Source organism: Embiotoca jacksoni, unplaced genomic scaffold (assembly GCF_022577435.1).
Source record: "Embiotoca jacksoni isolate LCO1_2020_lvr unplaced genomic scaffold, fEmbJac1.0.p SCAF_25, whole genome shotgun sequence".
Lineage (NCBI taxonomy): Eukaryota > Metazoa > Chordata > Actinopteri > Embiotocidae > Embiotoca > Embiotoca jacksoni.
Window position 1 is genome coordinate 1,283,283 of NW_027185376.1, and position 12,732 is coordinate 1,296,014.

A 12,732-nucleotide genomic window follows, 5' to 3' on the forward strand; every position below is an offset into this window, starting at 1 on the left:
CTGCTTCTAATTCCAAATACCTTTCCACAGTTATTCAAAAAGGGGTTGATGGAGTGATAACTGACCTGGTCCTTGGTAAGTTTCAGATCCAGGCTCTGGCACTCTGCATTGACAACACTCCTGATCTCTCTGGGACTAAATGGATCTAAGTGGAGCGTGGGCCACAACCTAAACCGACATGGTCACGGCATTATAAATTGCAATAGTACTTAGAAATACATACTGCTGCAAGAAAACAAATCAATTGTCATTTGAACCAATATAAGACAATGTAATGAGCGGCTGGCCTACAGGCAATATGTGGGCAAAGACCATATACAGCAAATTGACAGATATTTGGAATTCAAGCAGTGTGCATCACCTCCAAGCTTGAGGACACGTCTCTACATTGACAGACACCACCACTCTGACATTGACAGGGAGAGGATCGATCAGCCACTTCATGTGTCTTTCTGCTTGCTGGGACAAAAGGACACAAACTGTAGAGTTACAAGAATTATTCTGGAATAGTAGAGAAAAACTGTACAGCTGGGAGAGTTATTCCAAACACAACTGAGACAGAACATGTAGTATCTAATTTGACAGAGGATAGAACCTGTATTTGATCAATAGAGTCAATGATGATGATGATGTTTCCTTGATGGCGTGCTGATAGTCTTTCAAGCCAGCGGGGAAACTCCTCCAAGATCTTGCTGGGCTCCATAGACAAGCCAGAAATGGACCAGAAATGCTGCAGCAGCTATGGGACAATAAAAAGACAGAAAACACTCAGTTGATCAGCAAGAAAAGGTGTCCTCACTGGAAGTAAGTCTTTGGAAAGCTAACGATAGAGATCCCTTACTTTGATTGTGAGGCGTTTGATAATGAGAACTGGCTCCGAGCTTGTGGAAAGTGGACGGCCAACAAAATGATAAAGGAACAAGGTGTTGGGAGATTGCTTCTGTTGCAGCTCAACCCTAAAGAGAATTAAAGAACAAGTAGAAAAGTGGACAAACCGTCCAAAATGTCCAAAATGTTCCATGAGGACACTCCTCTTACAGAGTATTTACGGACAGCACAATATAAACATAGGATCACTTTTTTCCAAGGATTGCAAATATAACAGACTGGATCTGAGGTTCTTGGGAAGATACTAAAACATAAGCATGATGTTATGTTTACTTTGTGCCAGTGCCATTATGGAATAGAGCTAGCAAACTTAGAAAAGACAAGTGAAAATGGTCAGAGCAGGCTTAAAAGTAACTGAGGAAATTCACTCAGCCAACATTCAACGAAAGGTTTTAAATGACAGTGATCATCCAATAGTTTCAGTGAAGAGCGGTCTACAAGTTATGGGACATATAACGCTGAACTGAAGATTCTTACCATTTGGAGAGCAAGAGAGACTTTCCTGAGCCTGGACCACCGGATACCAGCAGAGGCGGTGTGGGAGGGGGAGCAGCTATCATGTCATTCAAACGATCTATATACTGACAAGAGCATCACATACATCACAGACTTAGTAAAATAAATGAAAGAGAAATATTGGGCTGAAGACAAGATGAAAGACTTGAATAGATCACTTCTAGATACGAATATCTGCTCTACCTTCTGGAAGCCTAATTGTGAGGTGGTGCTGTTGCAAGCCTGTTGATAGGACTCAATCTGTTCCTGCTCATCGTGCAGGTCCCACAGCACATCTCCCGAGTCTTCCTCACGCCCCTCGTCGATCCCAGAGTCCTTAGAGTCAACCTCTGCTCCTTCAAGACCCAGCAACTCCTAGATGGCGAGGATAGCGGTCAGGGGTCAGGCGGTGTTGAAATAAATTACTGTCCACACAACACTTAGAGCCTCATGAGTTCATGAAAAGACTATTGTTGTTCGGAGACAGTCTGTACCTGTTTGATGACTTTCTCTAGTTGAGCATAAATCAGTTCAGCGCCCTCCTCTGCAGAGCCACCATGATCTACCACCTGGGTAATGTTCACAAAATGTCAGCACAAGCACAGTGTGGCAGCTAGCAACTGGAAAAATACAAGACAATACAGTTTAGAGAAGGGCAAAACAGAAAGCTATTTATCAAAAAACACACATATATTACTCATATACTGATTGATGGAATGCACTTTCACCGCGTTTGAAAAAGATAAGATCCGTTTCACCACACACACCTTGACTTTAGCAGCCTTGTCTGCTGCATTGACCTGCTCCAGCAGTTGCCTGATGGGTCCAGTCAAATTGTGATCTTCTTCAGTCCTAAGGTACAGCACCAGTGGATGGCCATCTGGATTGTTCACAAAGGCCTCCTCACAATCCTCCACCACAGAGCTACATAAATGCATTTAGCACGAATATCACAGCAGCAACAGTCATTCGCTTCACAAATAGATGGGATGTTGAATGTATAATTTTCATTACGTGGCATTAACCTAGTGAGGTACAGAAGTCACTCTACCTAGTGACAGTGGATTTGAGTAGAAGCACACACACAGAACTCCTTTCGATCTCCTGTCTGCGCTCTACAGCGTACGAGGCAGCATTTTCTTCTGGGAAGCAGACGTTCAGGTAGAAATGGCCCAGACCTTCACACATTCGCCGTAACCCAGACGAGTGTTTCTGCGATTAAAACATCAACATTCGCAGACAAGGATTAACGGTACTTCTTGACAAAATTGTCAGTCTGAGTGAACCAAACTACTTTCCTTTCTTCCTTAGGTACGTCCTGATTTAACTTCAACCTAATTCTGTTTTTCCAACGGAGACACATTGATCATTTAGTCTGTTTCAGTGAAGACAACAATCAAGCAAACATTGGTCATTTAGATTTAAAAAGTCACTTTTCAACACATGTTTAACTATTCTAGATAGACGCCTCATCCCTGTGTTATTTTATGTCATGATCAGGAAACTGCCCCACAAAGGTGAAAATCACATTAGTGTCATAATATCCCTAGAAATCAGACTATTTACAGTTTTTGCTGACTTGCAGTGCCCATCTAACCAACCTTAATAAAAATATCCAGCTCAGCTTTGGTCTCCTGGGTAAAGATTAGGTAGCAGCGCACTGTGTTGCTCCATAAGGCCTGGGGCACGTGAGGGGAAACCTGAAGCAGACTAGCCACCGCAGCATCCCAGTCATCTAACAAACACAGACACACGTGGGAAAAAATGGACACGGAAAGCAAAAGATATTAACAGCTAAATGAACAAATACTTTAAAACTACACATATACAAACATAAAGACACACCTAATCATAAGTTATAACGAGTAGCTTATTCAGAGGTCAATTTCTAGGATGTAGCCATGAGGCAAGCATGTCTGACTTCTTCTGCCTGGTCTACAAACCATGCCATGACGCCTCCCTTCGTTCTACAGACTTTACTGTTAAAGTCCACTTACCTCTGCTCACGTTGGCGAAGGGTCCCTCCACGTCGATCAAGCTGTGCGCAAACTCTGGTCCTCTGAAGGTCTGTTGCAACTGCATCATGCTGCCCATAGAGGGCTCACTTCCCAGCACACCACCAGTCCAGTACTCGCACTGTGTCCCTGCAGCTAAAGACGTAGGAATAATAACGTGATACGACGTTTTTCATAATATAAAACAAGACCCTCCACGTGTAGTGTGCTAACACAACAACACGTTCTTTCTAAACGTGTCCCTGAACAAGGAATAGGTATGCAGAGCAGATCGATGAGTGAATGAAACAAAACAAAAAAAAGAAAATGCCCCAATCCGGCGGCTTTTCTTACCAGTGACAGTGGTTTGGTTGTCATCCGAGTCAGAGTCATTTGGGTCATAGACCTGGATGCCCTGAGCCTGCAGCTGCTGCAGTTTGGCCTCCAAGTCCCTCTTGGCCCGCAGGAGATCCTGTATCTCCTTTTCTTTTGTCTCCCGGAAAATCTGGTGGTCGTTCAGCCAAAAGGGTTCAAGCTGCAATCACGTGTGAGGGAGAGAATGCCATGCAGGAACACGTGTGGTTCGGGTTTTTACCTTAAACTGTCGTTTTACTTTGTCCCTGTCGTGTTCAAAGGTGGCAGCTCTCTCCATAGCTTGGTACTTTGCCTCAAGAGCACTCTCTTTTTCTCGAAGGATCTTCTGGTAAGTCTTCTGCAGAGCCTGTTGTCACATTGAGAATGATAACCACCAACATAAGAAATAATAATAATTTAAAAAAAAAAAAAACTTAAGTGCCTGGATAAGCCAGTCTCGGTGTTCTGGTTGTTCACTTTTACCTGCAGCTCCGCTCTCAGCCTCTTGTTCTCCTCATCCAGCTTGGCTTCCTTCTTTTGCATCGATGAGATCTCGTTATTCTTGCTGACGCGAAAGATTTCATACTCTTTGCGAAGTCTCTCGTACTCTGCGGCATACTCCAGATCCACAGATCCTGTGGATTTAAAACTGGCCCCAATCACCCGAGGGCCTCGGCGGAAGGAGCTGCGCAGGAGTCGGGCTTTGGGTTTGACCTCCACCGGTATCTCGCAGGCTTCCCCGCCTTCACCCCCATACCCATCCTCAATCACCTCCCCTGGGCTGACCAAAGAGGACGCGGTGCCCATGGTGGCAACCTAAGCGGGAAAAAAAACAACAACAACAACAAAAAAGTACTCAGCCCTTTTCTAATGCCCATAGCTGCTGCTCCTGTACGATCACAAACAGGAGAAGGACGAACGATGTCAACTACGGAAAAGTGTTTATTTACCCAGACAACGGAAAACGTGACATGCAGTTACCATCTAACCAGCTTTACGTGTTCCCCGTCCGACCATTAACCACGGATACCCCCTCCGCTGTAACTCGGTTAGCTGCGTTGCAGTTCCAACGCACCACTTGCGGGCATTTACTTGGCGTCGACTAAAAGAAGGACGCAGCAACTTCTGCACATGTTTTAACTTTCCGAAGGATGGCTGACTACAACCCTAAGTCGTGGCGAAAACAGGAAGAAGCTCGGCTAAACAAACAGGAATACAGTCACTCACGGTTTCGCTCCCCTCGCAGCTTCTTCCTGGCTGCCTTGGTAACAAGTCGATCATACGGGAGCTCGCAAAGGACAAACTAAGTTAATATCAGGGGGGGGGAACAACCCTTCCCCCCCCCCCCCCCCCCCCTATCCCATCCCCATCCCATCCCCATCCCAATATTATGTAATAGTTATTGTGCCGCTGCAAAGCAACTATAGAATAAACTTATCGAATAGAAACACTTAGCTCCGGACACTATTTTGTGCATTTTATATTTTATATTTTTTTTACAGCTATTTTACTGCTATTTTATTGCTTTTCTATTATTCTATTATTATCTTATTGCTTCTGTATGCTGCTGTAGCGGAAAAAAATTCCCCTCGGGGATTAATAAAGTAACTACCTAACCTAACCTAACCTAACCTAACCTAAACGTGTTAAAATCTAACATTGGTGGCAAGTAGTTATGAAGCTTAGCTTCATAAGATTTGACATGATGGTTACTATAACAAGTTGTTAAAATACAAGATTGAACCAGTGGTTTCAAACCTTTTAGGCTTCTGTCGTCTTACACAAGCAGTGTGTAGCCGAAGTCACAACTCAGATGTCTATAAGGTAACAAGTAATTAGTGGTTTTCCCTTTGAACTTCTCACAGGGTTCATATTCAAATGATTCAACATCTCACCCATATTCAAAGATGTTCAAAAACTGAAAACAGATTTGTGTATCCAAACTTAGTTTTTTTTCTTCTTTTGTTAGTAGTCATCGGATGTGACACCTCAGATGTATCTGCTGTCCCTCTATAAAAAGAAAAAAGGTTTATAAAGTAGCTCAAACTAGCTCCACCTCCAGCAGCTTAAACATGCTGCTGACACACTGATGTTTCTGTATTAATAATCAAATGATGTTTTCAGTCAGAGGGACCAAAGCCTTACTTTAACTACATTTTAATTCTAATACTTGATGAACTCTTATTTAGGTAGGATTTCTCATGTAGAACTTTTACTTGCTCTACGTCCTTTTACTTATAGGGAAAGAATCTGAATACTTCTTCCATCACTCAAATGCAAGATATTGCATATATATTAATTAATGAAATGTACAAAAATATAGTATTTAATGTAGCCTAATCAATTGTATTAACCTAAAACATAGGTCTGTTTTATTGTTGTGAACTTGTTCCAATTAAGAGGAAATTGTGGCATTCATCGGTAAATGAACTAAACTGTTTCTTCAACAGGTTCAGTTCACCACCCTCACCTGTCTCCTCCACACCTCACACCTCCAAAACACCTCTGCTGCCTCCCCCCCTCCCCCCTCTGCGCCCCCTGGTGAACTGCATAGAGCCCTCAATCTCAAAGGGCTCTTCCTCCATCGACACCTCGACCCCCCCACACACACACCCCTCACCCCCCTCTCTGTGACGACTGGCCAGGTTAGGAGACAGCTGGAGAGAATCCACCAGCGCAAGGCTGCAGGACCTGACGGCATCAGCCCCGTGGTCCTGAAGACCTGCGCCGTCCAGCTGGCTGAGGTCCTACAACACCTCTTCAACCTGAGCCTGAAACAGGAGGAGGTCCCGGTGCTGTGGAAGACGTCCTGTCTGGTTCCTGTCCCCAAGAAGACGACTCCATCTGGCCTCAACGACTACCGACCGGTTGCCCTCACATCTCATGTGATGAAGGTGCTGGAGAGGCTGGTCTTGGCCCACCTCAGGCCGCTGGTGAAATCTTCTCTGGACCCTCTGCAATTTGCGTACCAGCCTCGTGTGGGAGTGGACGACGCCATCATCTACCTGCTGCAACGAGCTCAGTCGCACCTGGATGGAACCGGTGAATCTGTGAGAATCACCTTCTTTGATTTCTCCAGTGCATTCAACACCATCCAAACACTGCTACTGAGTGAGAAGCTGCGGGTGGTGGGGGTGGACGCGCCCACCGTCTCCTGGATCAATGACTACCTGACAGGCAGACCACAGTTTGTCCGTCTGGGCAGTGTGCTGTCTGATACGGTGGTCAGTGGTACTGGAGCTCCACAGGGAACTGTTCTGTCCCCCTTTCTGTTCACCTTGTACACAACTGACTTCCAGTACAACTCAGTGTCCTGCCATCTGCAGAAGTTCTCTGATGACTCTGCAGTGGTAGGATGTATAAGGGATGGACGGGAGGATGAGTACAGGGCAGTAGTGGAGGACTTTGTGGAGTGGGCGGGAAGAAATCACCTGCTCCTGAACGTGGCCAAGACCAGAGAGATGGTGGTCGACTTCAGGAGGAAGATGACGGCTCCACAACCGCTGAGAGTTCTGGGAGAGGAGGTGGACATGGTGGAGGAGTACAAGTACCTGGGTGTGTCCATCGACAACAGACTGAAATGGAAGACCAACATCAATGCTGTCTACAAGAAGGTGATGAGTCGACTCTTTTTCTTGAGGAAACTTCGATCCTTCAATGTGTGCAGCGAGATGTTGGAGATGTTTTACCAGTCTGTTGTGGCCAGTGCTTTGTACTTCGCTGGGGTCTGCTGGGGGAGCAGCATTGGAGCCGGTGACACCAACAGACTTAACAAACTGGTTAAGAAGGCCGGCTCCATCATTGGCTACAAACTAGATAGTCTGGAAAAGGTGGTGGAGAGGAGGACGCTGAACAAACTATTGTCCATCTTGGATAATCCTGACCACCCTCTCCACCACCTGCTGCAGGGACAGAGGAGCACTTTCTCTAAAAGGTTCCTCCAGCTCCGCTGTCACAAGGACAGATACAGGAGATCATTCCTGCCCACTGCCATAAGACTTTACAATAACTCACCTCTGGCAAAATCCATCACAGTACAATAACACTGTTGACTGTGTTTCTTGGTTGCTTGTATATTATATATATTATTATATATATAGATATATACTGTACTGTATGTGTGTATATATACATATATATATATATATATATATATATATATATATATATATATATATATATATATGTTGACTGTTTATTGGTTTGTTGTATATAATATATAGATATATAATGTACTGTATATATACTGTATATACTGTGCATTTTATATTTTTTACTGCTATTTACTGCTATTTTATTTTATTGCTTTTCTATTATATTATTCTATTCTATTATTTTATTCTATTGTTTCTATTATTGCTTCTGTATGTATGCTGCTGTGGCGAAAAAATTTCCCCTCGGGGATTAATAAAGTATATACCTACCTACCTACCTACCTAGCAGTCGAGTGTTCACTTCCTTATATGGCTAAAAAATAGAAAATGACATTACTGCTTCAAAAGGAACATCTAAAGTACTCTGAAGCAAAAGTTAAAATGTTGGGTAGCTGTAATGTTTAGGTTTCATGATAAATAAGTATATATTGTTTTCTTTGCCGTTTATTTGATTATTTATTACAATGGCAGAATTCTTTAATGTCTATTACCTCTTTGAAATGATACGAAAAGATGACATTTTGTTCGAAAATCTTTATTGTCTATATAATATTTGCTGCTTACTGGTTTTGTTCCCTATTTTTACAGAACAGCTGAAGAAATGTGTCTCTGTATGCACGGTTCAAGAAGAAATACATCACAGGATCGAGTACACCACTAACACAGGTCAGTGCAGATGTGATCTGATTGACTCTGCCCAGTGACTCATGGCTTGCTGCAGCAATATGGCCATAGCTGTCACTTTTAATGTAGATTACCCTGCACACATGGTATGGCACAAACGCAAAGAGAAAGTTCATCACAATAAGTACGATCATTTTCATAGCTTTATCTTTCATTGTTCGTCCTTTCTGTTCTTTGACTGTCCTCAGTTTCAGTAGAATCAGGATGTAGGAAACCATGATGGTGGTGAGGGGAAGAGCAAATGCCACGATAGTGGAAACCAAAGCCGTGGGAGATGTCTTTTCCAAGTAGAGCTTGTTGCAGATGCAAGTTGAGTTGGTCAGGTTATTTTTAGAGAAAAGTGTAGGACTCATAGATACAATAACTGTCACCCAAAGTATGCCAACAGCTACCTTAGCATACATAGGCTTCCTTATTGATTGTGATTTTATAGGTAAAACCACAGCCAGGAATCTGTCCAGGCTGATGAAACTCATTAAGTAGAGGCTGCAGTACATGTTTAGGAAGAACAGGAAGCCTGACATTTGGCAGGAAATGTGTCCTAAGGGCCAATGGCCGTCAGACAGGTGGTAAACTATACGCATGGGTAAAATGAGGACATAAGAGACGTCGGCTACAGACAGGCTCGTCAGGAAGACCTTTGATGGAGACGTTCTCTTCTGGTGAAAGAAGGTCCACAGAGCCAAGGCATTCCCAGGAACAGCGATGATGAAAACCAGGATATAAAACACAGAGAGGATGATATTCCATAGAGCCACAGAAGTGCCATCGAAACCCTCTGTCTCCTCTTCAGAAATGTTCATGGTTGTTGCAGTGAGGATCAGCCTAGTGCAGCACAAATTAGACACAAATAACCTGTTACGATGACCGACAGCCCTGCAGTCACATTGTCTTTTAGTGACACTTAAAATCGTGCTGTATCAAAACAAAACTTAAAATGCAAAGCGTATGTGACAATCATATGACCCATGATTGCCAAATTACATGTACTTTCATGTGTAAATGACACTTGTTAGAAAGAGGAACTGGGCTTGCCATACTTTACTGCAACTTGTTAAAAGACACTTGCACCTTTAATTCTAATTAGCTAACACCAGTTAAAAATAAATTATAGATAAACTACTTTCAAGAATTATAAAATTGTCATAATTCGACATTGTAAAATATTTTTTAAACAGTCATAGTACAAAACATTGAACTGAAAAATACATTGAAGATGTAAACATGTTTTTGAAGGAAGGGGAATACATTTGTTCAAAAAAAGTGTTGCCCTTATTTTATGGCGAACAGTATCTGGTAGTTGTACTTGACCTTTCCTTTTAGTAAGTTGATGTAAAGTGCAAAATTCACCATTCAGTTCATTCATTCGAGCTATCACAAAGTTATAACAATTTAATTAAATGCCTTGATACTTACCCTAAACTCCAGTTACTGGCTTTAAAATTAAATTAAAAAAAATAAAGTAAAAAAATTCCACAATTGACTTTAAATCAATTTCAAGATACGGGGGAATTCACGTTTGCTTTTTTCGCAAAAATGTACCGAATGGCCCATGACGACGCATACCATTGTATATAAAGTGCCACCAACCTTTGCAATTTTAATATCTAATAATCTAGTCAAAAATAAGATGAGAGTAAATCTGGGGCATACATTCCTCCCATGTGGCTCTATGTCAGTAATCAATCATATTCTTACCTTGGAGCGGTACAGAACGCAGAACTCTACAATGTATTTGCTACCAGTGGAAAACAGTGGTGTACAAGAGGAAGTTGATGTAGAAGTGAGAAGTTGACTGGAAGTTGTCTGGTACACATCCACTTTTGTGTGTATCCCCTCTCCTCACCTCCCCTCCCCCCTCTGCACACACGCACGCACACACACGCACACGTAAAGAAGACAGAGGAATTAAACAAGAAACCCCAAAATAAAAGCATTCAAGCTCAGTGCACTACAAGCATGCAAGTCTTTATTTTTTTTTGCTACTCCAACACAGTTTTGTCTTTACCACATTGCTCCTTTATAGTATGATTTAAAGCTTTACAAAAAAAAAACGAGAGAAAACCAAATATTTACAAAATCTATCTGTGCAAACATAATTCTTCTTTTACACCACTCTCCTAAAGTATTTGAAAGGCATGCATACAAATAAACTTTGGTATGTTAACAAAACTACTTATTTTCTTAGTAGAAGCCTTTATGTACATGTGGTAGAACAGATTTATCACTTTGTTTTTTAGTACAGATTACATTGAGACAACAATACATGTTAACTTAACAAACCAAGACCAGCAGTACAAACACTGAGGTCAACACTACAGCCTCCACACCGAGAGAGTGCATGTAATTTCCTCCAAAGCTCATGATTGGGTTAGGCCTGAAGTGAGTCATTGTACAACAACTTTGGCAAATAGGCACAATAAAATGGAAACTCGTATTACTCGTGATACCAGTTGTACATCTGTAAAATAAATTGGCAGTTCAAATGGGTGGAAAATGAGAAAATACTCTTAGAAAACTAAAGTTGCTAATGAGTTTAACTTTAGAATCTGTGTATACATTATGTAGACATTCATAAAAGGCATTTACAAGGGCTGTGTTGAATGTCTGGCAACATAAGAAATATAGAAGATTAAATATACTATGGTTATTCAATCTCTTGTTTCAAAAATAAAACACACTTTTTACATGGTATTTTGTGATTGTACATCAATTCTATAGTCCCTATTCATAGCTACAGCAAGAAAATATATTTTCAACACCATGAAAGCCTTCCACTTCAACTACAAAGTGGTGAAACTAAACAGTTTTTAGTTACATTATAAAATATTTTGTCAAAACATCTGGAACACCTTCAAGAGAAAATCCAAATCCAAATAAGTATGATTAAAAATTTGAAAATGAACTCAAAGTAGATAAAATTAGCGGTGTGTGAATGCCAGTGTCAAATAAAAGATGAATTAAGGGAGTGCATCATTTAATACTTTTACAAAAACTTTCAAAAACAGAAATGGAAAAAAACAACAACAATAAACCAAAACTATATCATATAAAACATGACCAGGTCTACCTGCTCTGCTGTAAAGCCAGAGGGGCGATAATGGGGCTAGGTAGTGTCCTTAGCCGCTGTGGCTGTTGGGATGCAGGATTTGCCGTTGCTGCCGTTGTGGGACCTGTAGCTGGTGAAGCTGGGGGTGTGTATGGTGCGGATGCTCTTTCCACCTGGGCCCAAAGGTGTGGGCGACAGAGGGGAGGGGGAGGAGGAGGAGGAGGAGGAGGAGGAGGAGGAGAATGAAGAGGAGGAGGAGTGCACTCGACCATTCTGAGTCTGCGAGGAGAATGAGAGAGCTTTACCTGTGTGCTGTGAGGGTGTGGGGAGTTTGAGGGATCCGTTAGACAGGGAGGGGATATGGGAGGAGGGGAGGGAACCGGAGCGAGGGGTGTGAGAGGACAGGATGGAGGATTTTGTCACAGAGGAGGAGGAAGAGGAGGAAGAAGGGTTAATGGGATTAGTAGCATCTGAGTTTTGCGCAGACTGGGAGCTGCTTTTAGTAGAGCTAGGATAAAAAGCAGGGATTTTAGAGATGGGAATAGTGGGGGAAGTTGTTTTATGATCCCCTCCCACTCTTTTAGCACTTCCGTTAGCCTGCAAACAGAGATGCCAAAACAGATACTGGTCGTCAAAAAAGAAAACTGGTAAAATAACACATATAAAAGGCAAGGCGATGTTATATAAATCTAGACGTTATTCACACAGATACACACTATGACTGGGCAAACATTAATATTACTAAGACACAACTAAAAGACACCAAAAACAAGATTAACAGAAGCTCTGCTTTTACTAGGTTACACGGAAGGTGAGACATATTGAACTGAGAGACTTGTTATCAAGAAACAGAACACTGCAAAGGTGAGACAAGTGCGATGGCAGACAGGACGGGCATCTCTACAGAGTCCCGGTGTGTTAGAGGGGATTGTTAGTTCTGGTGAGGGCTGTGGGAGAAAATTCAGAAGGCAAAGATGCATAACAGGGCTGGAGAGAATTGGAAAACAGGGTTAGGAGTTTGAAGAGTGACAGCAGACAGGGGAAATGTGGGCCAGTGTTCCACTGAAACGGATGGTGCAAGATGAGTGGGTTATGCCGAGGTCTTTGACGGAAA

General features: G+C 42.4%; 3 protein-coding genes across 20 annotated transcripts in view; all 3 read right to left on the minus strand.

Moving 5' to 3' along the window:
* nphp3 (nephronophthisis 3) overlaps positions 1–4,937 on the minus strand; it is a 33,895-nt gene extending 28,958 nt beyond the window's left edge. The window contains 15 exon segments of the mRNA XM_069159486.1: positions 66–168; positions 362–459; positions 596–739; positions 842–956; positions 1,366–1,469; positions 1,588–1,758; positions 1,878–1,952; positions 2,151–2,307; positions 2,435–2,595; positions 2,985–3,118; positions 3,381–3,533; positions 3,732–3,882; positions 3,973–4,098; positions 4,215–4,547; positions 4,713–4,937. Of these exon segments, the coding sequence (XP_069015587.1) occupies positions 66–168; positions 362–459; positions 596–739; positions 842–956; positions 1,366–1,469; positions 1,588–1,758; positions 1,878–1,952; positions 2,151–2,307; positions 2,435–2,595; positions 2,985–3,118; positions 3,381–3,533; positions 3,732–3,882; positions 3,973–4,098; positions 4,215–4,547; positions 4,713–4,715 (2,028 nt within the window). The 5' untranslated portion in view covers positions 4,716–4,937.
* A 3,478-nt stretch (positions 4,938–8,415) lies between these two features.
* Positions 8,416–10,419, minus strand: LOC138204329 (uracil nucleotide/cysteinyl leukotriene receptor). 2 transcript variants are annotated; one of them, XM_069159505.1, is made up of 2 exons: positions 10,268–10,419; positions 8,416–9,394 (listed from the first exon to the last, which is right to left on the minus strand). In XM_069159505.1, the coding sequence occupies exon 2, from the start codon at positions 9,370–9,372 to the stop codon at positions 8,446–8,448; it is 927 nt and encodes a 308-aa protein (XP_069015606.1). In that variant the 5' UTR covers positions 9,373–9,394; positions 10,268–10,419; the 3' UTR covers positions 8,416–8,445. The 2 variants fall into 2 exon arrangements, with proteins under 2 accessions (XP_069015606.1, XP_069015607.1); XM_069159506.1 differs by lacking the exon at positions 10,268–10,419 and adding an exon at positions 9,986–9,991.
* Positions 10,420–10,516: 97 nt separating this feature from the next.
* Positions 10,517–12,732, minus strand: part of LOC138204324 (sickle tail protein homolog) — a 107,211-nt gene continuing 104,995 nt past the window's right edge. For 16 of the 17 annotated variants that reach the window (XM_069159494.1, XM_069159490.1, XM_069159493.1 and 13 more), the window contains one exon: positions 10,517–12,215. In XM_069159494.1, coding sequence (XP_069015595.1) covers positions 11,676–12,215 — 540 coding nt within the window. In that variant the 3' untranslated portion in view covers positions 10,517–11,675. The remainder of the gene's footprint in view (positions 12,216–12,732) is intronic. The other variant, XM_069159496.1, reaches the window with a different exon arrangement.

Bases quoted from the DNA above. Each gene is read 5' to 3' on its own strand.
- LOC138204329 (XM_069159505.1), bottom strand. From the start codon at position 9,372: ATGAACATTTCTGAAGAGGAGACAGAGGGTTTCGATGGCACTTCTGTG.